Below are 22443 nucleotides of genomic sequence, written 5' to 3'. Positions count from 1 at the left end.
AAAATGGATGGATGGATGGGTCTTCACTTGTTTAAATAAATTCATTTATTTTTTACTTTGCTTCTTATTACTTTTAGAAATACAATTTTAGAGAAAAAATACAACCCTAAAAATGATTTTAGGATTTTTAAACAAATATACCTTTTTACCTTTTAAATTTCTTCCTCTTCTTTCCTGACAATTTAAATCAATGTTCAAGTAATTTTTAAATTTTTTTATTGTAAAGAATAATAAATATTTTAGCTTCTGTTTTTTCGACGAAGAATATTTGTGAAATATTTCTTCAAACTTACTATGATTAAAATTCAAAACAACTATTCTGGCAAATCTAGAAAATCTGTAGAATCAAATTTAAATCTTATTTCAAAGTATTTTGAATTTATTTTAAAATTTTTGTTCTGGAAAATCTAGAAGAAATACTGATTTGTCTTTGTTAGAAATATAGCTTGGTCCAATTTGTTGAATATTCTAACAAAGTGCAGATTGGATTTTAACCAATTCAAAACATGTCATCAAAATTCTAAAATGTATCTTAATCAGGAAAAAATTACTAATGATGTTCCATAAATTCTTTTTTTAATTTTTTCAAAAAGATTCAAATTAGCTAGTTTTTCTCTTCTTTTTGTCGGTTGAATTTTGAATTTTAAAGAGTCGAAATTGAAGATAAACTATGTTTCAAAATTTTATTTTAATTTTTTTCGTGTTTTCTCCTCTTTTAAACCGTTCAATTAAGTGTTTTTTTTCATCATTTATTCTCTACAAAAAACCTTCCGTAAAAGGAAAAAAAAATGTACGACGGAATGACAGCCAGAAATACCGTATTTTCCGCACTATAAGGCGCACCTAAAAACCACAAATTTTCTCAAAAGCTGACAGTGCGCCTTATAACCCGGTGCGCTTTATATATGGATAAATATTAAGATTCATTTTCATAAAGTTTCGGTCTCGCAACTTCGGTAAACAGCCGCCATCTTTTTTCCCGGTAGAACAGGAAGCGCTTCTTCTTCTACGCAAGCAACCGCCAAGGTAAGCACCCGCCCCCATAGAACAGGAAGCGCTTCTTCTTCTACTGTAAGCAACCACCCGCCCCCGTAGAAGAAGAAAAAGCGCGCGGATATCACCGTACGTTTATTTCCTTTGTGTGTTTACATCTGTAAAGACCACAAAATGGCTCCTACTAAGCGACCGGGATCCGGTTCATGAAAAGACGCAATCTCTCCATCCGCACACGGATTACTATTTCACAGCAACTGATATTCCTGTGAACCGCACTGTGGATACAACGGGAGCACGTACGGTGAATATTCGCACCACAGGGAATGAGAAGTCATCCTTCACTGTGGTTCTAGCTTACCATGCTAATGGCCAGAAACTTCCACCCATGGTGATATTCAAAAGGAAGACCTTGCCAAAAGAGACCTTTCCAGCCGGCGTCATCATAAAAGCTAACTCGAAGGGATGGATGAAGAAAAGATGAGCGAGTGGTTAAGGTAAGTTTAAGTTTACGCGAAGAGGCCGGGTGGCTTTTTTCACGCAGCTCCGTCCATGTTGATATACGTATGTTTGTGATTGCACATTTGCGTACATTTTGGGAGTGAACAGAGTTGTTAGAACGCTGGTTTTTAATATATTATTAAAGTTTGACTGACCTATCTGACTGTTTTTTTGACATTCCTTTAGCGCAGTTAGATGCGGCTTACAACACGGGGCGGCTTATAGGTGGACAAAGTTTTGAAATATGCCGTTCATTGAAGGCGCGGCTTATAACCCAGGGCGCCTTATGGTGCGGAAAATACGGTACTTTGCTTCTTATTACTTTTAGAAATACAATTTTAGAGAAAAAATACAACCTTAAAAATGATTTTAGGATTTTTAAACAAATATACCTTTTTACCTTTTAAATTTCTTCCTCTTCTTTCCTGACAATTTAAATCAATGTTCAAGTAATTTTTTTATTGTAAAGAATAATAAATATTTTAGCTTCTGTTTTTTCGACGAAGAATATTTGTGAAATATTTCTTCAAACTTACTATGATTAAAATTCAAAAAAATTATTCTGGCAAATCTAGAAAATCTGTAGAATCAAATTTAAATCTTATTTCAAAGTATTTTGAATTTCTTTTAAAATTTTTGTTCTGGAAAATCTAGAAGAAATACTGATTTGTCTTTGTTAGAAATATAGCTTGGTCCAATTTGTTAAATATTCTAACAAAGTGCAGATTGGATTTTAACCAATTTAAAACATGTCATCAAAATTCTAAAATGTATCTTAATCAGGTCAAATTACTAATGATGTTCCATAAATTATTTTTTTAATTTTTTCAAAAAGATTCAAATTAGCTAGTTTTTCTCTTCTTTTTGTCGGTTGAATTTTGAATTTTAAAGAGTCGTGTGTGGATGTGAGTGTGAATGTTGTCTGTCTATCTGTGTTGGCCCTGCGATGAGGTGGCGACTTGTCCAGGGTGTACCCCGCCTTCCGCCCGATTGTAGCTGAGATAGGCACCAGCACCCCCCGCGACCCCATAGGGAATAAGCGGTAGAAAATGGATGGATGGATGGAAATTGAAGATAAACTATGTTTCAAAATTTTATTTTAATTTTTTTCGTGTTTTCTCCTCTTTTAAACTGTTCAATTAAGTGTTTTTTTCATCATTTATTCTCTACAAAAAAAATCCGTAAAAGGAAAAAAAAATGTACGACGGAATGACAGCCAGAAATACCGTATTTTCCGCACTATAAGGCGCACCTAAAAACCACAAATTTTCTCAAAAGCTGACAGTGCGCCTTATAACCCGGTGCGCTTTATATATGGATTAATATTAAGATTCATTTTCATAAAGTTTCGGTCTCGCAACTTCGGTAAACAGCCGCCATCTTTTTTCCCGGTAGAACAGGAAGCGCTTCTTCTTCTACGCAAGCAACCGCCAAGGTAAGCACCCGCCCCCATAGAACAGGAAGCGCTTCTTCTTCTACTGTAAGCAACCACCCGCCCGCGTAGAAGAAGAAAAAGCGCGCGGATATCACCGTACGTTTCATTTCCTTTGTGTGTTTACATCTGTAAAGACCACAAAATGGCTCCTACTAAGCGACAGGTTTCCGGTTCATGAAAAGACGCAATCTCTCCATCCGCACACGGATTACTATTTCACAGCAACTGATATTCCTGTGAACCGCACTGTGGATACAACGGGAGCACGTACGGTGAATATTCGCACCACAGGGAATGAGAAGTCATCCTTCACTGTGGTTCTAGCTTGCCATGCTAATGGCCAGAAACTTCCACCCATGGTGATATTCAAAAGGAAGACCTTGCCAAAAGAGACCTTTCCAGCCGGCGTCATCATAAAAGCTAACTCGAAGGGATGGATGAAGAAAAGATGAGCGAGTGGTTAAGGTAAGTTTAAGTTTACGCGAAGAGGCCGGGTGGCTTTTTTCAGCAGCTCCGTCCATGTTGATATACGATTCCATGACTGTTTTTTTGACATTCCTTTAGCGCAGTTAGATGCGGCTTACAACACGGGGCGGCTTATGGGTGGACAAAGTTTTGAAATATGCCGTTCATTGAAGGCGCGGCTTATAACCCAGGGCGCCTTATGGTGCGGAAAATACGGTACCCATTTTTTTATATATATAAATGTATTTATTTAGCTATTCTTGTTTAAATTACACTTACGTGTAACTTACAAATGACAATATATTTATCTATTGAAGTGTGTATCAAACTGGTAGCCCTTCGCATTAATCAGTACCCAAGAAGTAGTTTTTGCTTTCAAAAAGGTTGGTGACCCCTGTACTAGGGCATCAAATCAGTGTCAGTTGAGTCGGTCCATAGGTTGCCTGTAGGGATTTTTAATGTCCAGCAGATGTCAGTATTTAGTGACACAGTATCGACACAGTATCAATACAGTTTTGCAATGTGTCGAAACGCTTCATGACGCCTCATCAACCCATCACTACTGTAACCCAAACATGTCCAAAGTGTGGCCCGGGTGCCATTTGCGGCTCGCTGATAGTTTTTTACAAGCACATTCTATATTACCGTATTTTCCAAAATCCTTTCATTTTCTCAAAACTCGACAGTTCGCCTCATTAATAAAGTATTTCTGATTCTGATTCTGATAACGCCTAATGTACGGAATCATTTTGGTTGTGCTTACCGACCTTGAAGCTATTTTATATAGTACATGGTCACACACAGAGGTGGGTAGAGTAGCCAGAAATTGTACTCAAGTAAGAGTACTGTTACTTTAGAGATTTATTACTCAAGTAAAAGTAAGGAGTAGTCACCCAAATATTTACTTGAGTAAAAGTAAAAAGTATGTTGTGGAAAAACTACTCAAGTACTGAGTAACTGATGGGTAACATACACACTCATCATATATATATATATATATATGTATATATACGTATACATTGATATATACAGTATATAATTTATATTTATTTAATTTGCTGTTTTTGTTTACATGTTAAAGGTGTTTTAATGAATATACATGCATGTTTAACACATATAGATTCCTTTCTTTCATGAAGACAAGAATATAAGTTGGTGTATTACCTGATTCTGATGACTTGCATTGATTGTAATCAGACAGTAGTGCTGATAACGTCCACGTTTTCAAATGGAGGAGAAGAAAAGTTCCTCCTTTCTGTCTAATACCACATGAAAGGTGTTGGTTTTTGGCATCTTATTTGTCCAGCTTCCATATTCGTTTTTATACACTTTACAAGAAATATATTGGCGTCAAACTCCGTAGCTTGCTAGCTTGTTTGCGCTGGCTTTCGGAGACTCTTGTTTTGAAAGCGCAGGCGCGATGGAGCGGCACTTTTATTGTGAAGACAGGAAGGTCCTCATGTGCGGTCAGTCTTTAGGCTTTTGACGGGATGTACGGTTGAAATAAAAAAGTATCTTTTTTCCTTCACACTTTTGATTGATTGATTGGAACTTTTATTAGTAGATTGCACAGTACAGTACATATTCCGTACAATTGACCACTAAATGGTAACACCCCAATACGTTTTTCAACTTGTTTAAGTCAGGTCATGTGACCACCTGGCTCTGTTTGATTGGTCCAACGTCACCAGTGACTGCATCTGATTGGTGGAACGAAGTGAAACGTCACCAGTAAGGCAGGCACTTTGAAGGTCTGTCTGACAGACCAAAACAAACAAAGCGTGCATTAACAGATCGATAAAAATTAGTAGCGAGTAGCGAGCTGAATGTAGATAAAAGTAGCGGAGTAAAAGTAGCGTTCCTTCTCTATAAATATACTTAAGTAAAAGTAAAAGTATGTTGCATTAAAACTACTCTTAGAAGTACAATTTATCCCAAAAGTTACTCAAGTAGATGTAACGGAGTAAATGTAGCGCGTTACTACCCACCTCTGCTCACACATAAGAGATAAGTGTAGACTGCAATATAATGGCAGTCATACATAAAAGATACGTGTAGACCGCAATATGACTCAAGTAAACAACATCAAAATTTCATATCCATCCATCCATTTTCTACCGCTTGTCCCTTTCGGGGTCGCGGGGGGTGCTGGAGCCTATCTCAGCTGCATTCGGGCGAAAGGCGGGGTACACCCTGGACAAGTCACCACCTCATCGCAGGGCCAACACAGATAGACAGACAACATTCACACTCACATTCACACACTAGGGCCTTTTTTTTATTGTTTGACATTTTTGCAAATGTATTAAAATTATTGTTGCTTTTTATTTTTATTCTTATTGTAATATTTTCCATTTTATTTCCATTTATTTTTTACTTTTTTTAAAATTCGATCTCAATTCTGTACACTGCGGGAACTCTCCTAAAAATAAAAAACTCAGAAAAATATCATGTACATAAGTGTCAGTGTAATTGTATCTAAGTTATCACAAAACTTTGTGTTGCCACGAGTTCAAAAGCTGTCTTTGATCTTACCAAGCAGAAGGCTTGTAAAACTCCACTATGTACGATGGGAAGCGACATGAAGGCGTCGATTTCTTTGATCTATTGTAATCCACAGCAAGATTTTATCTTGACCCCGAGATCTACAAAGCGCACGCAATCTCCAGGCATCTTTTCTTTGAACTGTTTTGTGACCGAGGGCAACGGCTGTTTACGACCCCCTCCCCTTAGAAACAGCTGTTGCCACGTAATCAGAGAAAGTCCAAATAAAAGAAGAAGCGTGCAACCTTTCGTCAGAGCGTGGTGGAAGACTGTACAAAGAGTACAGCGCAGACGTTTCTCCTCAACGAGCTAAATTGAATTCTGTCTCTGTTTAATTCCTTGCTTCTTGTCTGTTTAATAGATGTCATCAGTGTTTGAACCTGGCAATAAGTATTCAGACCCTTTGCTTAATATTTTATTGATACACCTCTGGCAGCAATTACGGCCTCAAGTCTTTTTGAATACGATGCCACAAGCTCCGCACATCTATCTTTGGGCAGTTTCACAAAATAAATAAATAGAAACGTTATATATATTTATACATTTTGTGTGTGTATATATATATATATATATATATATATATATATATATATATATATATATATATATATATATATACCGTATTTTCCGCACCATAAGGCGCCCTGGGTTAAAAGCCGCGCCTTCAATGAACGGCATATTTCAAAACTTTGTCCACCTATAAGCCGCCCGTTATTGTAAGCCGCATCTAACTGCGCTAAAGGAATGTCAAAAAAACAGTCAGATAGGTCAGTCAAACTTTAATAATATATTAAAAACCAGCGTTCTAACAACTCTGTTCACTCCCAAAATGTACACAAATGTGCAATCACAAACATACGTATATCAACATGGACAGAGCTGCGTGAAAAAAGCCACCCGGCCTCTTCGCGTAAACTTAAACTTACCTTAACCACTCGCTCATCTTTTCTTCATCCATCCCTTCGAGTTAGCTTTTATGATGACGCCGGCTGGAAAGGTCTCTTTTGGCAAGGTCTTCCTTTTGAATATCACCATGGGTGGAAGTTTCTGGCCATTAGCATGGCAAGCTAGAACCACAGTGAAGGATGACTTCTCATTCCCTGTGGTGCGAATATTCACCGTACGTGCTCCCGTTGTATCCACAGTGCGTTTCACAGGAATATCAGTTGCTGTGAAATAGTAATCCGTGTGTGGATGGAGAGATTGCGTCTTTTCATGAACCGGATCCCTGACGCTTAGTAGGAGCCATTTTGTGGTCTTTACAGATGTAAACACACAAAGGAAATGAAACGTACGGTGATATCCGCGCGCTTTTTCTTCTTCTACGGGGGCGGGTGGTTGCTTACAGTAGAAGAAGAAGCGCTTCCTCTTCTATGGGGGCGGGTGCTTACCTTGGCGGTTGCTTGCGTAGAAGAAGAAGCACTTCCTCTTCTACGGGGAAAAAAGATGGCGGCTGTTTACCGTAGTTGCGAGACCGAAACTTTATGAAAATGAATCTTAATATTAATCCATATATAAAGCGCACCGGGTTATAAGCCGCACTGTCAGCTTTTGAGTAAATTTGTGGTTTTTAGGTGCGGCTAATAGTGCGGAAAATACGGTACTCTAGTTACGTTAGCGTTTGCAATTGGATTATTTGGTTCAACTCACAAGTCCTGCAGCGCCGCTGGCGTCGATCTCCTCCAGCTTGGCCACCTCAGTGAAGTCATTGGTGAAGAAAACCTCCTCTGGGATCACAGGGATCTGTGCAAGTTCATCAAGAAGAAGACAAGTGTGAGCTACAGCCTCTGGGGGGGGGGGGGGGGGGATGATGGAATCAGCAGACTTAGAGGATGTGTATTCAGTGGTTTTATTTTGGTAACACACAACTAGAGTCAATTCAAATGGCAACTTTCTTTAAGAACCACTAAGAAATTAAATTGCGGTAGTCAGTACGAGTCTCTCAATTCTGAGGAATAAATGACAGAATCAGGAAAAAGAAACAACACCAACACACCACTAGTACTTTGTTGCACCACCTCTGACTTTTATTAACAGCTTGGACTTAAACAAGCGACAAACAGTACTCTTCATCAATCTTGCTCCAAGTTTCTCTGATTGATGGAGTCTTGTTATGGATGATTTTCTTCAATTACCACCACATTTTATTATCATCTTGGAAAGTGATATCCATCCATCCATCCATTTTCTACCGCTTGTCCCTTTCGGGGTCGCTGGAGCCTATATCATCATCCCCAAACATTCTTTCCCCCCTTGATGCAATAAGAGAAGTGCCCAAAATGTCAATGTAAACATGTGCATTTATTGAATATGTAATCCCCAGTGCCATCCTCAAAGTCTGCTGATTGCATCATTTTTTTTTGCCAGGGATGATACAGGCACCAATAAAGAGCCTCCAATGTTGTGCCTACCTGGAAGAGCCACCCCAGTACGGACAGGATGAGCAGCTTGTTCAGGTAAAAGGTTTCTCCGCTTCCACCCAGTATCATTCTCCTTGTCACGCACAAGTAGAGTTGTGTTAAAGTAACAAAAGTAGGGCTGGGCCATAAAACCATATTATATATCGCGATAGACACGTAATCGATAATAAGAAATGTGTTCGATAAAATGATAATTATTTTTTTCTTCTTCTTTGGAAGAAACCAGAAGTTGCGAAGCAAGGTTGTTTGCATGAAGAAATTCACTCACTGGTAACCAGAGGTGGGTAGTAACGCGCTACATTTACTCCGTTACATCTACTTGAGTAACTTTTGGGATAAATTGTACTTCTAAGAGTAGTTTTAATGCAACATACTTTTACTTTTACTTGAGTATATTTATAGAGAAGAAACGCTACTTTTACTCCGCTACTTTTATCTACATTCAGCTCGCTACTCGCTACTAATTTTTATCGATCTGTTAATGCACGCTTTGTTTGTTTTGGTCTGTCAGACAGACCTTCATAGTGCCTGCGTTTCAACAAATACAGTCACTGGTGACGTTCACTCCGTTCCACCAATCAGATGCAGTCACTGGTGACGTTGGACCAATCAAACAGAGCCAGGCGGTCACATGACCTGACTTAAACAAGTTGAAAAACTTATTGCGGTGTTACCATTTAGTGGTCAATTGTACGGAATATGTACTGTACTGTGCAATCTACTAATAAAAGTTTCAATCAATCAATCAAAAGTGTGAAGGAAAAAAGACCCTTTTTTATTTCAACCGTACATCCCGTCAAAAGCCTAAAGACTGACTGCAGAGTTCCTGTCTTCACAATAAAAGTGCCGCTCCATCGCGCCTGCGCTTTCAAAATAAGAGTCTCCGAAAGCCAGCGCAAACAAGCTAGCAAGCTACGGAGTTTGCCGCCAATGTATTTCTTGTAAAGTGTATAAAAACGAATATGGAAGCTGGACAAATAAGATGCCAAAAACCAACCACTTTCATGTGGTATTAGACAGAAAGGAGGAACTTTTTTTCTCCTCCATTTGATTACAATCAATGTAAGTCATCAGAATCAGGTAATACACCAACTTATATTCTTGTCTTCATGAAAGAAAGGAATCTATATGTGTTAAACATGCATGTATATTCATTAAAACACCTTTAACATGTAAACAAAAACGGCAAAATAAATAAATATAAATTATATACTGTATATATATATATATATATATATATATATATATATATATATGTATATATATATAAATGTGTATATATATATATATATATATGTGTATGTATATATATATATATATGTGTGTGTATATATATATATATATATATATATATATATATATATATGTGTACATATATATATACATATATATATATATATATATATATATATATATATGTGTGTATGCATATATATATATATATATATATATATATATATATATATATATATATATATATATATATATGTGTGTGTATGTTACTCATCAGTTACTCAGTACTTGAGTAGTTTTTTCACAACATACTTTTTACTTTTACTCAAGTAAATATTTGGGTGACTACTCCTTACTTTTACTTGAGTAATAAATCTCTAAAGTAACAGTACTCTTACTTGAGTACAATTTCTGGCTACTCTACCCACCTCTGCTGGTAACCGACCCACTGATCAGTGGGAGGGACAGACTAACCTGATTGATTTGATGAAGCCATGATGACATAAATCTAGGGGTGTAACGGTACGTGTATTTGTATTGAACCGTTTCGGTAAGGGGGGGTTCGGTTCGGTTCGGAGGTGTACCGAACGAGTTTCCACACGAACATATTAAGCTAAGCTAAAGTCTTAACAAGCTGCTTCGCTTCCTTCTGCCTGTCTCTGTCAGTCCTCTACACAGCACCCAGCATTGTCCCACCCACACAACCATCTGATTGGTTACACACAGAGCGGTAACAGCCAATCAGCAGTGCGTATTAGTGTTTAGCAGGTAATCATCAGGCAGCGGACTTTCCCCAAATGATAATAAACACCTCCCAGTCAACTACTAGTAACATCACTATGAGCCCGTTGACCTTCTAGAAATATAAACTGCAGCTCAGCTCGCTCGCAGTCCTGGCTTGAGGTGAAGGCTAATTCGCTTTTAGCGTAACGTTAGCTCATTTTGCGGTGTGTGTGTGTGTGTGTGTGTTACGGACAGCAAAGCCCTGTCTGTCTGTTATTTCACTTGACCTTTTTCCGTGTTGATTGAGCTGTGTTGAAGCAGCAAAAAAAGGACATTATTTAGCATTTTTTTATTCCATTCATCCTTTAAAAACGATGATATCTGTTTATTACCTGACCGCTTCTATATTAGGGTTAGGGTTAGAGTTAGGGTTAGGGTTAGGGTTAGGACTCTTATTTAGCATTTTTTATTCCATTTATCCTTTAAAAACGATGATATCTGTTTATTACCTGACCGCTTCTATGTTAGGGTTAGGGTTAGGGTTGGGGTTAGGGTTAGTGTTAGGGTTAGGACACTTATTTAGCATTTTTTTATTCCATTTATCCTTTAAAAACGATGATTTCTGTTTATTACCTGACCGCTTCTATATTAGGGTTAGGGTTAGGGTTAGAGTTAGGGTTAGGACTCGCCCCTTATTTAGCATTTTTTTATTCCATTTATCCTTTAAAAACGTTGATGTCTGTTTATTACCTGACCGCTTCTATGTTAGGGTTAGGGTTGGGGTTGTGGTTATGGTTGGTTAGGGTTAGGGTTGGGGTTAGGGTTAGGACTCTTATTTAGCATTTTTTAAATTCCATTTATCCTTTAAAAACGATGATATCTGTTTATTACCTGACCGCTTCTATGTTAGGGTTGGGGTTGGGGTTAGGATTAGGGTTAGGGCTCTTATTTAGCATTTTTTTATTCCATTTATCCTTTAAAAACAATGATATCTGTTTATTACCTGACCGCTTCTATTTTAGGGTTAGGGTTAGAGTTAGGGTTAGGGTTAGGACTCGACTCTTATTTAGCATTTTTTTAATTCCATTTATCCTTTAAAAACGATGATATCTGTTTATTACCTGACCGTTTCTATGTTAGGGTTGGGGTTAGGGTTAGGGTTAGGGCTCTTATTTAGCATTTTTTTATTCCATTTATCCTTTAAAAACGATGATATCTGTTTATTACCTGACCGCTGCTATGTTAGGGTTAGGGTTAGGGTTAGGACTCTTATTTAGCATTTTTTATTCCATTTATACTTTAAAAGTGATGATATCTGTTTATTGCCTGACCACTGCTATGTTATTGTTAGGGTTAGGGTTAGGGCTGGGGTTAGGGTTAGGGTTGGTTAGGGTTAGGGTTAAGGTTAAGGTTAGTGGTTAGGACTCTTATTTAGCATTTTTTTATTCCATTTATCCTTTAAAAACGATGATATCTGTTTATTACCTGACCGCTTCTATATTAGGGTTAGGGTTAGGTTTAGGGTTAGGATTAGGGTTAGGACTCGACTCTTATTTAGCATTTTTTTATTCCATTTATCCTTTAAAAACGATGATATCTGTTTATTACCTGACCGCTTCTATGTTAGGGTTAGGGTTGGGGTTGTGGTTATGGTTGCGTAGAGTTAGGGTTGGGGTTGGGGTTAGGACTCTTATTTAGCTTTTTTTTTAATTCCATTTATCCTTTAAAAACGATGATATCTGTTTATTACCTGACCGCTTCTATATTAGGGTTAGGGTTAGGGTTGGGGTTGGGGCTAGGGTTAGGGTTAGGACTCTTATTTAGCATTTTTTTATTCCATTTATCCTTTAAAAACGATGATATCTGTTTATTACCTGACCGCTTCTATATTAGGGTTAGGGTTAGGGTTGTGGTTGGGTTTAGGGTTAGGGTTAGGACTCGACTCTTATTTAGCATTTTTTTATTCCATTTATCCTTTAAAAACGATGATATCTGTTTATTACCTGACCGCTTCTATGTTAGGGTTAGGGTTGGGGTTGTGGTTATGGTTGCTTAGGGTTAGGGTTAGGGTTGGGGATGGGGTTAGGGTTAGGACTCTTATTTAGCATTTTTTTATTCCATTTATCCTTTAAAAACGATTTCTGTTTATTACCTGACCGCTTCTATATTAGGGTTAGGGTTAGGACTCTTATTTAGCATTTTTTTATTCCATTTATCCTTTAAAAATGATAATATCTGTTTATTACCTGACCGCTTCTATGTTAGGGTTAGGGTTAGGGTTGGGGTTAGGGTTAGAGCTAGGGTTAGGGTTAGAGTTAGGGTTAGGGTTAGGACTCGACTCTTATTTAGCATTTTTTTATTCCATTTATCTTTTAAAAACGATGATATCTGTTTATTACCTGACCGCTTCTATGTTAGGGTTAGGGTTGGGGTTGTGGTTATGGCTGGTTAGGGTTAGGGTTGGGGTTAGGGTTAGGGTTACGACTCTTATTTAGCATTTTTTTAATTCCATTTATCCTTTAAAAACGATGATATCTGTTTATTACCTGACCGTTTCTATGTTAGGGTTAGGGTTGGGGTTGGGGTTAGGGTTAGGACTCTTATTTAGCATTTTTTTATTCCATTTATCCTTTAAAAACGATGATATCTGTTTATTACCTGACCGCTTCTATGTTAGGGTTGGGGTTAGGGTTAGGGTTAGGACTCTTATTTAGCATTTTTTATTCCATTTATACTTTAAAAGTTATGATATCTGTTTATTGCCTGACCACTGCTATGTTATTGTTAGGGTTAGGGTTAGGGTTAGGGCTAGGGCTAGGGTTAGAGTTAGGGTTAGGGTTAGGACTCGACTCTTATTTAGCATTTTTTTTATTCCATTTATCCTTTAAAAACGATGATATCTGTTTATTACCTGACCGCTTCTATGTTAGGGTTTGGGTTAGGGTTAGAGTTGGGGTTGGGGTTAGGGTTAGGACTCTTATTTAGCATTTTTTTTATTCCATTTATCCTTTAAAAACGATGATATCTGTTTATTACCTGACCGCTTCTATGTTATATATGTTTTTTTCCTTCTTTATTATGCATTTTCGGCCGGTGCGACTTATACTCCGGGGCGACTTATACTCCGAAAAATACGGTACTGCTTCGCACACTCTTGGCATTCTCTCCATGAGCTTCAAGCACACCTGTGAAGTGAAAACTATTTCAGGTGACTACCTCTTGAAGCTCATGGAGAGAATGCCAAGAGTGTGCAAAAACCGTAATCAGCGCAAAGGGTGGCTATTTTGAAGAAACTAGAATATAAAACATGTTTTCAGTTATTTCACCTTTTTTTGTTAAGTACATAACTCCACGTGTGTTCATTCATAGTTTTGATGTGACAATCTACAATGTAAATAGTCATGAAAGTAATGAAAATGCATCAAATGAGAAGGTGTGTCCAAACTTTTTGGCCTGTACTGTACGTCAAAATGCCAAATGTCAGCGCTGACAATCAGCCCGGCCAAAAATGAGTCGCTCTCTCGTGCATACCTGCCAACTTTTGAAATCAGAAAAACCTAGTAGCCAGGGTCCAGGGCCCGGTAGGTCCAGGACAAAGTCCTGGTGGGGGGTTCCTTCGCCCCCCGACGCAAAATGATTATTAGCATTCAGACAGGTTAAAATGTTGCTAAAACCATCACTTTTCTATCAGTCACAGTGACTTTTCAAAACAAAAATATTACAGCAAAAATCATATGGGTTGATTGACATGTTTATTCTGTAAGCTAACTTCAATAGTTTGAAATTATTTTGACAGTTAATGCCAGTTATCCTGTCAACCTTTCACAAGACTTCAATTTGTTCATTGAAAGTATAAACACTTTTTACAGTAAACAAATGGTAAAACAGTACTAAACAATTCCATTAAAAAAAAAAATTGGTGTCATTATTAACTTTCTGTCCAAGCTTGTATAATCTACTGCCTTGTTCAATTGTAAAAAATATTCTGTGCCTAAAATTCACATTTCTATCACAATTATCATACTGTAAACATGGTAAGCTAACTTCATTAAAATTAATAGTCCTGTCAATAGCATGGAATTACAATTCAAATGTAGTTTTTTTGTAAGCCTTTCAAAAGAATTCAAAATATGAAAAATGAATGAAAATTAATTGAAGCCATCAGACACTTGAAAAGTGGCACATCACATCTCTAATGTAATCATTTGAACTTTTCAACAGAAATAGCACTGCAAAAATATTAAGGACATACTTCTGTATTTTGGTAGTTATGCTGTCAACATTTAACAAGATTTCTTCAACTTGGACTTGAAAGCATAAATAGTATAAACACTTTTAACAGTATAACAGTACTAAACAATTCCAATAGATAACATTGGTGTCATTACCTTTTTGTGGCTAAAATCCAAATTTATTCTATCAGATTGATCATACTGCAAAAATGATATGGTAACTTTATGATAAGTTTACTTGAAGTGGCATAAAACACTGAAAGTGATTGTTCCTATAACCCCTTTGTTTCAAATGTTTGTTCCACTTGTGGCAGTCGGGCACCAGCATACCGCCTTTGACAACTTGAAGTGGCATAAAACACTGAAAGTGATTGTTCCTATAACCCCTTTGTTTTAAATGTTTTATGCCACTTCAAGTTGTCAAAGACGTGCTGACGTGCTGTGAAATACAGCCGACAGGATTGCGCACCAAACACGAAGCAAGGCCAAAGTGCATGCATGGTGCAGGAGAACAAAGGACTTCTTTCATTTAAGGTTTGTGATAAACCATCAAACTCATTCGTTAAAAGGACTCTATAGTAATATAAAGCGAGTTTTTCTGGACATTATCATGCAAGAAAAGTTTATTTTTGGGACCGCGATCACCGCGTAATGATTTTTAAAGGTTGCATTACAAACATTTAACTGTCACATGTGATCAGCCAGTGCGATTGGAAGTCCATGCTCAATTATTGCCTCCGTAAATAAAACTTCGGCATTTATCACATCCAAAGAATCTGTTTGGGCGACGAAAAACGTTGAAAGTTTTCCACTTGTATCGCTAGCAACGGCATTAGACTTGTGTTTTTTTTGTCCCAACGTGGTCTTTTACATCGCTAATTCCTCCGTGTCCGATCGAAAAATCTTGTCTGCACAAGGTGCAATTCGCGTAGTTTTCACCCTTTTTGGAACGGATAATTATTCCCGGATAGGCTTTTGAATATTCTTCACGGAATGACTGCAGTTTTCTTTTCGGTTTAAGACTCGTTTGCGATTTTTCTCCGGCTGATTCCATGATCGTTCGTTCGTTTGGAAACAATGGGCAACAGGTGCCCCGTGCTTGGCAGCGGTGCTATAAATAGCTTCGCGCATGGCATTCGGAATGGCTCGATTACGGGAAGCAGTGTCGATTGTGATTGTTGTTACGCGATTTCGTGAATAAAACTTAAAAAAAAATTATTTTTTTTAATTAATGAAAAACCGTATTTTTTATCACTGCAACCGTAACCCGGAATAGGTTGATGAAAACCGTACTACCGTATTTTCCGCACTATTAGCCGCACCTAAAAACCACAAATTTACTCAAAAGCTGACAGTGCGCCTTATAACCCGGTGCGCTTTATATATGGATAAATATTAAGATTCATTTTCATAAAGTTTCGGTCTCGCAACTTCGGTAAACAGCCGCCATCTTTTTTCCCGGTAGAACAGGAAGCGCTTCTTCTTCTACGCAAGCAACCGCCAAGCAAAGCACCCGCCCCCATAGAACAGGAAGCGCTTCTTCTTCTACTGTAAGCAACCACCCGCCCGCGTAGAAGAAGAAAAAACGCGCGGATATCACCGTACGTTTTATTTCCTTTGTGTGTTTACCGTATTTTCCGCACTATAAGGCGCACCTAAAAACCACAAATTTTCTCAAAATCTGACAGTGCGCCTTATAACCCGGTGCGCTTTATTACGATTCATTTTCATAAAGTTTCGATCTCGCAACTTCGGTAAACAGCCGCCATCTTTTTTCCCGGTAGAACAGGAAGCGCTTCTTCTTCTACGCAAGCAACCGCCAAGGAAAGCACCCGCCCCCATAGAACAGGAAGCGCTTCTTCTTCTACTGTAAGCAACCACCCGCCCCCGGAAGAAGAAGAAAAAACGCGCGGATATCACCGTACTTTTCATTTCCTGTTTACATCTGTAAAGACCACAAAATGGCTCCTACTAAGCGACAAGGATCCGGTTCATAAAAAGACGCAATCTCTCCATCCGCACACGGATTACTACCGTATTTCACAGCAACTGATATTCCTGTGAACCGCACTGTGGAACGGGAGCACGTACGGTGAATATTCGCACCACAGGGAATGAGAAGTCATCCTTCACTGTGGTTCTAGCTTGCCATGCTAATGGCCAGAAACTTCCACCCATGGTGATATTCAAAAGGAAGACCTTGCCAAAAGAGACCTTTCCAGCCGGCGTCATCATAAAAGCTAACTCGAAGGGATGGATGGATGAAGAAAAGATGAGCGAGTGGTTAAGGGAAGTTTACGCGAAGAGGCCGGGTGGCTTTTTTCACACAGCTCCGAAGGCGAACACACCTTCACTAAGACGGGCAGACAGCGCCGGACGACATACGCCAACATTTGCCAGTGGATCGTAAATGCCTGGGCAGATATTTCGGTCACAACTGTGGTCCGAGCTTTCCGGAAGGCAGGATTCACAGAACTACTGGACAACAACAGCGACACTGACTCCGATTACTTCGACGAGACGGAACCGGCCATTTTGGATCCCACGCTTGCGCAACTTTTCAATTCGGACACCGAAGACGAAGAATTCGAAGGATTTACGAATGAAGAATAACTTCAGAAGGTGAGCGCTATGTTTATTTTGTGTGTTGTGACATTAACGTTCGAGCAACATTATGTTGCTATTGCTCTACACCATTTTGAATTTTACTATGTTTGTGATTGCACATTTGCGTACATTTTGGGACAGAGTTGTTAGAACGCTGGTTTTCAATATATTATTAAAGTTTGACTGAACTATCTGACTGTTTTTTTGACATTCCCTTTAGCGCAGCGTAGGCGCGGCTTATAATCCGGGGCGGCTTATTGGTGGACAAAGTTATGAAATATGTAATTCATTGAAGGTGCGGCTAATAATCCGGTGCGCCTTATAGTGCGGAAAATACGGTACATCTGTAAAGACCACAAAATGGCTCCTACAAAGCGACAAGGATCCGGTTCATGAAAAGACGCAATCTCTCCATCCGCACACGGATTACTACCGTATTTCACAGCAACTGATATTCCTGTGAACCGCACTGTGGAACGGGAGCACGTACGGTGAATATTCGCACCACAGGGAATGAGAAGTCATCCTTCACTGTGGTTCTAGCTTGCCATGCTAATGGCCAGAAACTTCCACCCATGGTGATATTCAAAAGGAAGACCTTGCCAAAAGAGACCTTTCCAGCCGGCGTCATCATAAAAGCTAACTCGAAGGGATGGATGAAGAAAAGATGAGCGAGTGGTTAAGGTAAGTTTAAGTTTACGCGAAGAGGCCGGGTGGCTTTTTTCACGCAGCTCTGTCCATGTTGATATACGTATGTTTGTGATTGCACATTTGCGTACATTTTGGGAGTGAACAGAGTTGTTAGAACGCTGGTTTTTAATATATTATTAAAGTTTGACTGACCTATCTGACTGTTTTTTTGACATTCCTTTAGCGCAGTTAGATGCGGCTTACAACACCGGGCGGTTTATAGGTGGACAAAGTTTTGAAATATGCCGTTCATTGAAGGCGCGGCTTATAACCCAGGGCGGCTTATGGTGCGGAAAATACGGTAATTACGGGAAAACCGGAGTAGTTGGCAGGTATGCTCGTGTTTATGTGTTGTAAATAGACTAAAAGTGCAGAAGTACCTGTAGAGCAGACACAGTGTACCCAAAACCACCCTGTAGCTGAGCAGCAGTGGACCAGTGAAGTCCAGCATGGAGAGGAACTCCACCAGCCAAGGTACGGTCAGGATGGTGCGCTTTCTCCTCATGCTGCTCCTCAGCACAGCGCAGACGTCCAGCACAGGAACACTCTGCGACAAAACATTATTGCCTTACTACCAAACTGGACTATTTCTCCACGTGTCCCTTCCTACCTTGCTCCGCAAAGCCACAGCTGCCTCCTGGAGCTCCATGGAGGGTTTCTCGGACGTTTGGTACGGCAGAAAGGAAATGAAACCCAAAAACTTTGCCAGGAGACGAGCGAGGAGAAGCACCGAGGCAAAGCGCTGCTTTTCATCCTGATTAGGACGCCAAAGAGTCAGCGAGGCATTTTTTTTCCCCCCCTGGAATATCTATCCTGACAAGGTGATGTGTACCTGCTGCTCCAAGTCACCGTCGCCCTCCTCCTCTTGCTCGGCAGCAGCAGGACTGAGGATGGAGACGTCGTCCAGCTGGAGGAGCTGCTGACACAAACTGTCCTGCAGGTGCTGGTTTAGCTGACAGCTGGTCCGAGACACAATGAAGACACGTGTTATTACGTTTGTTCAGTGTTGGGACTAACTGTAACGCCGTTAGTTTCGGCGGTAACTAGTAGTTATTTTTTATATTCAGTAACTCAGTTACGTTATTTTTTATGTAGTTACGGCTAGAAACATAAGATCTGAGTGTGTTTTATTGGAGCGCTGCAGTGTCGTCCTTTTGATTCTTCTGTGTCACAATGGGGACAAGAGAAGATGCGCTGGGTGTGGGTGTGGGTGTGGGGAGGGGAGGGGGGTCGCGTGAAGCCAAGTTTCTTAACATGGAGATATTCTAGACCAGGGGTGCTCATTACGTCGATCGCGATCTACCGGTCGATCTCGGAGGGTGTGTCAGTCGATCACCAGCCAGGCATATAAAAAAAAATAGTCCTAAAAATGAGCGATCATAAATCTTCACTATGACGTCACTTTCGTCACTTGATTGACATTCACGGCACCCGAGGGTCTTCTGAGATGACGCTGGCTGCTGCCAGCTCATTGAAATTACCGACTGGAAGGCGAGAAACACTTTATTTCAACAGACTCTGGCGCCGTACCCGTCGTCAAAACTCCAAAGACCGACTGCACAGTTGCACAATAAAAGCTCTGCTTCATCCTGCCTGCGCTAACAAAATAAGAGTCTCAGAAAGCTGGCGCGCACAAGCTAGCAAGCTACGGAGTTTTGCCGACAATGTATTTCTTGTAAAGTGTATACAAAGGAGTACGGAAGCTGGACAAATAAGATGCCAAAAACCAACCACTTTCATGTGGTATTGGACAGAAAAGAGGACTTTTTTTCTCCTCCATTCGAAAATGCGGACGTTATCATCACCACTGTCTGATTCCAATCAATGCAAGTCATCACAATCAGGTAATACACCAACTTATATTCTTGTCTTCATGAAAGAAAGGAATCTATATGTGTTAAACATGCTTGTATTATCTTTAACCACCTTTAACTTGTTAACAATATTAACTATATGTGTTAAACATGCTTGTATTATCTTTAACCACCTTTAACTTGTTAACAATATTAACTATATGTGTTAAACATGCTTGTATTATCTTTAACCACCTTTAAGTTGTTAACAATATTAACTATATGTGTTAAACATGCTTGTATTATCTTTAACCACCTTTAAGTTGTTAACAATATTAACTATATGTGTTAAACATGCTTGTATTATCTTTAACCACCTTTAAGTTGTTAACAATATTAACTATATGTGTTAAACATGCTTGTATTATCTTTAACCACCTTTAACTTGTTAACAATATTAACTATATGTATTAAACATACTTGTATTATCATTAACCACCTTTAATTTATTAACAATATTAACTATATGTGTTAAACATGCTTGCATTATCATTAAACACCTTTAACTTGTTAACAAAAACATATATTTCATAAATAAGTAAATATAAATTATATATATGAATGAGGTAGATCCCCACGACTTGATCAATTGAAAAGTAGCTCGCCTGCAGAAAAAGTGTGAGCACCCCTGTTCTAGACTGACCATGCGTCCTCTTTTCCCCGGACATGTCCTCTTTTGCGGAGCTGTCCGGGAGGAGTTTCTTAAATGCCTCAAATGTCCGGCATTTTGAGTTAGAGTTGCGTGTATTTTTAATGTACGTTCAGGGTTAAGAAGGGGCTAAAAACAAAATAAATTGTGCAGCAGCATTCATGAGGGAGGGGCAGAGACAGAGAGAGCGAGGGAGTGGATTGATTGATTGAGACTTGTATTAGTAGATTGCACAGTACAGTACGTATTCCGTACAATTGACCACTAAATGGTAACACCCCAATAAGTTTTTCAACTTGTTTAAGTCGGGGTCCACATTAATCAATTTCTTTCAAACTGTCATTGCTCAAAACATAATATTGAATCAAAATCAATGTTAATATGAATTATTGACCTACCGTATCCAAGGTTCCCATTACTTCACATCAAATATTCCACTTTGAAAAATATTTTTGGTGGACGGTTTTGCATATTTTGTGTGTTTGCCATTAAAAACATAGTTTTGTTTGACAAAAAAAGGCGGAAAACAAACAAACAAAAAAACAACATAAAAAAAAAAAAAAAACATTTTGAAATTAAAGCTGCAAGCAGCGTTGGTCGGGCCCGCGTATTTGGCAGGTGCTAGTACTAAGTGTCCCAATACTTTTGACAAGTTTTAGTCCCAAGTGTCCCAATACTTTTGTCCAGTGTAAGTGTCCCAATACTTTTGTCCAGTTGCCCAATGCTTTTGTTCAGTGGTAGTAGTAGGGGCCCCAATACTTTTGTCCAGTGGTAGTCCTAAGTGTCCCAATACTTTTGTCTACTTTTAGTCCGAATTGTCCCAATACTTTTGTCTAGTGTACCTACCTTGTCTGCATTGTGTGGGCACGTTGGTGCTTCCTGCTTTTAAGCAGCCATCTTAAAAAAACAGCAGCGCAGCAGCATCAGCGCAGCGGTTCTTTGAAGGCTCATAAAATCAAAACCGGAGCAGTTAGAAAAATTATTTCGATAACTTTTATTTGGAAGGGTTCAATCTCTCTCCTGTGTTAGTTTGAAGCTGAAACGACAAACGCGCTCAGAGGAGATAATGTTTGAAGAGAAGTGACCGGTTTATTAAAAAAAATTGTTTTGAAGGGGGAATTGCAAACTTCCTGTTGATTTTTGCTGAGGATTGTCAATTTATGAAATGTAGGTCTAAGTGAGACCTACATAGAGGTTTTTGTTTCATGACTTTCCCAGTAGGAGTTACAGGCAGTTTTGTCATTTTTTTCTTCCGAGGAGCAGTTTTTTTTGGGTTTTATTAAAAAATTGCAGTAGAGCGCAATTTTGAGATTTGGGGTTAGGTTTTTTTTTTTAGATCGCAATGATTGCTAGTCCTGATGTGTGCGTTCAGTTTGGTGAGTTTTGAAGCATGTTAAGGGGGTCAAAATACAGCTCAAAGAGGCAAAAGTTACTGTTTTTAGTACTTTTTTGTCTTGAAGGGGGAATTGCCAACTTCCTGTTGATTTTAGCCCGACAATGTACTATTATGAAATGTAGGTCTAAGTCAGACCTACATAGAGGTTTTTGTTTCATGTCTCTCCGACCTTCCTAGTGGGAGTTACAGGCAGTCTAGATTTTTTTTTCCTAGGGGGCGCTAGAGCGCAATTTTGAGTTTTGTGGTTCGTTTTTTTTTTTTAAAAAGGCAATTTTCGCAGGTCCTGATGTGTGGGTCAAATATGGTGAGTTTTGAAGCATGTTAAGTGGGTCAAATTACAGTTTAATGTGGCGGCAGAAGAATAAAGAATAAAGAATAAAACCTTACAAATACAATAGGTCCTTATGTCCCATTGCATAAGGACTCCTTTTGCAATGGGCCATGCGGGCCCTAATGAGGGATAGATGTGAAGTTGATGTAGACTCCAGAGATTTAAATATAAAATGTATGTATGCCCTGGCACACCATTATCATCATTTCATGACCCAAGCAAAACAATTTTTACACTTTTATACTGAAATAAATACACCTACAACTTATTCAATAAAAACATAGAAAAAACCAGCAGTGGTAAAGTTTAGATCCACGAAGGAAAGAAGAAAGTGAATGAATGTTTATAACTGAATACATTTACATATGTAT

The 22443-nt window shown here is 38.8% G+C and overlaps 2 protein-coding genes across 2 annotated transcripts in view; both read right to left on the bottom strand.

Annotated features, from left to right (window-relative positions):
* ttbk2a (tau tubulin kinase 2a) overlaps nucleotides 1-22443 on the bottom strand; it is a 331495-nt gene that overhangs the window by 121815 nt on the left and 187237 nt on the right. The gene's annotated exons all lie outside the window — the stretch shown is intronic.
* cdan1 (codanin 1) overlaps nucleotides 1-22443 on the bottom strand; it is a 91467-nt gene that overhangs the window by 25664 nt on the left and 43360 nt on the right. The window contains exons 12-16 of the mRNA XM_061969194.1: nucleotides 18676-18802; nucleotides 18454-18597; nucleotides 18224-18390; nucleotides 8350-8431; nucleotides 7589-7681 (exon numbers count right to left, since the gene is read on the bottom strand). Of these exons, the coding sequence (XP_061825178.1) occupies nucleotides 7589-7681; nucleotides 8350-8431; nucleotides 18224-18390; nucleotides 18454-18597; nucleotides 18676-18802 (613 nt within the window). The remainder of the gene's footprint in view (nucleotides 1-7588; nucleotides 7682-8349; nucleotides 8432-18223; nucleotides 18391-18453; nucleotides 18598-18675; nucleotides 18803-22443) is intronic.

The sequence above is a fragment of the Nerophis lumbriciformis genome, linkage group LG08, assembly GCF_033978685.3.
Source record: "Nerophis lumbriciformis linkage group LG08, RoL_Nlum_v2.1, whole genome shotgun sequence".
NCBI classification, from domain to species: domain Eukaryota; kingdom Metazoa; phylum Chordata; class Actinopteri; order Syngnathiformes; family Syngnathidae; genus Nerophis; species Nerophis lumbriciformis.
Note: the sequence above shows the minus strand (reverse complement) of the source record. Positions and strands in the feature narration are given on the sequence as shown.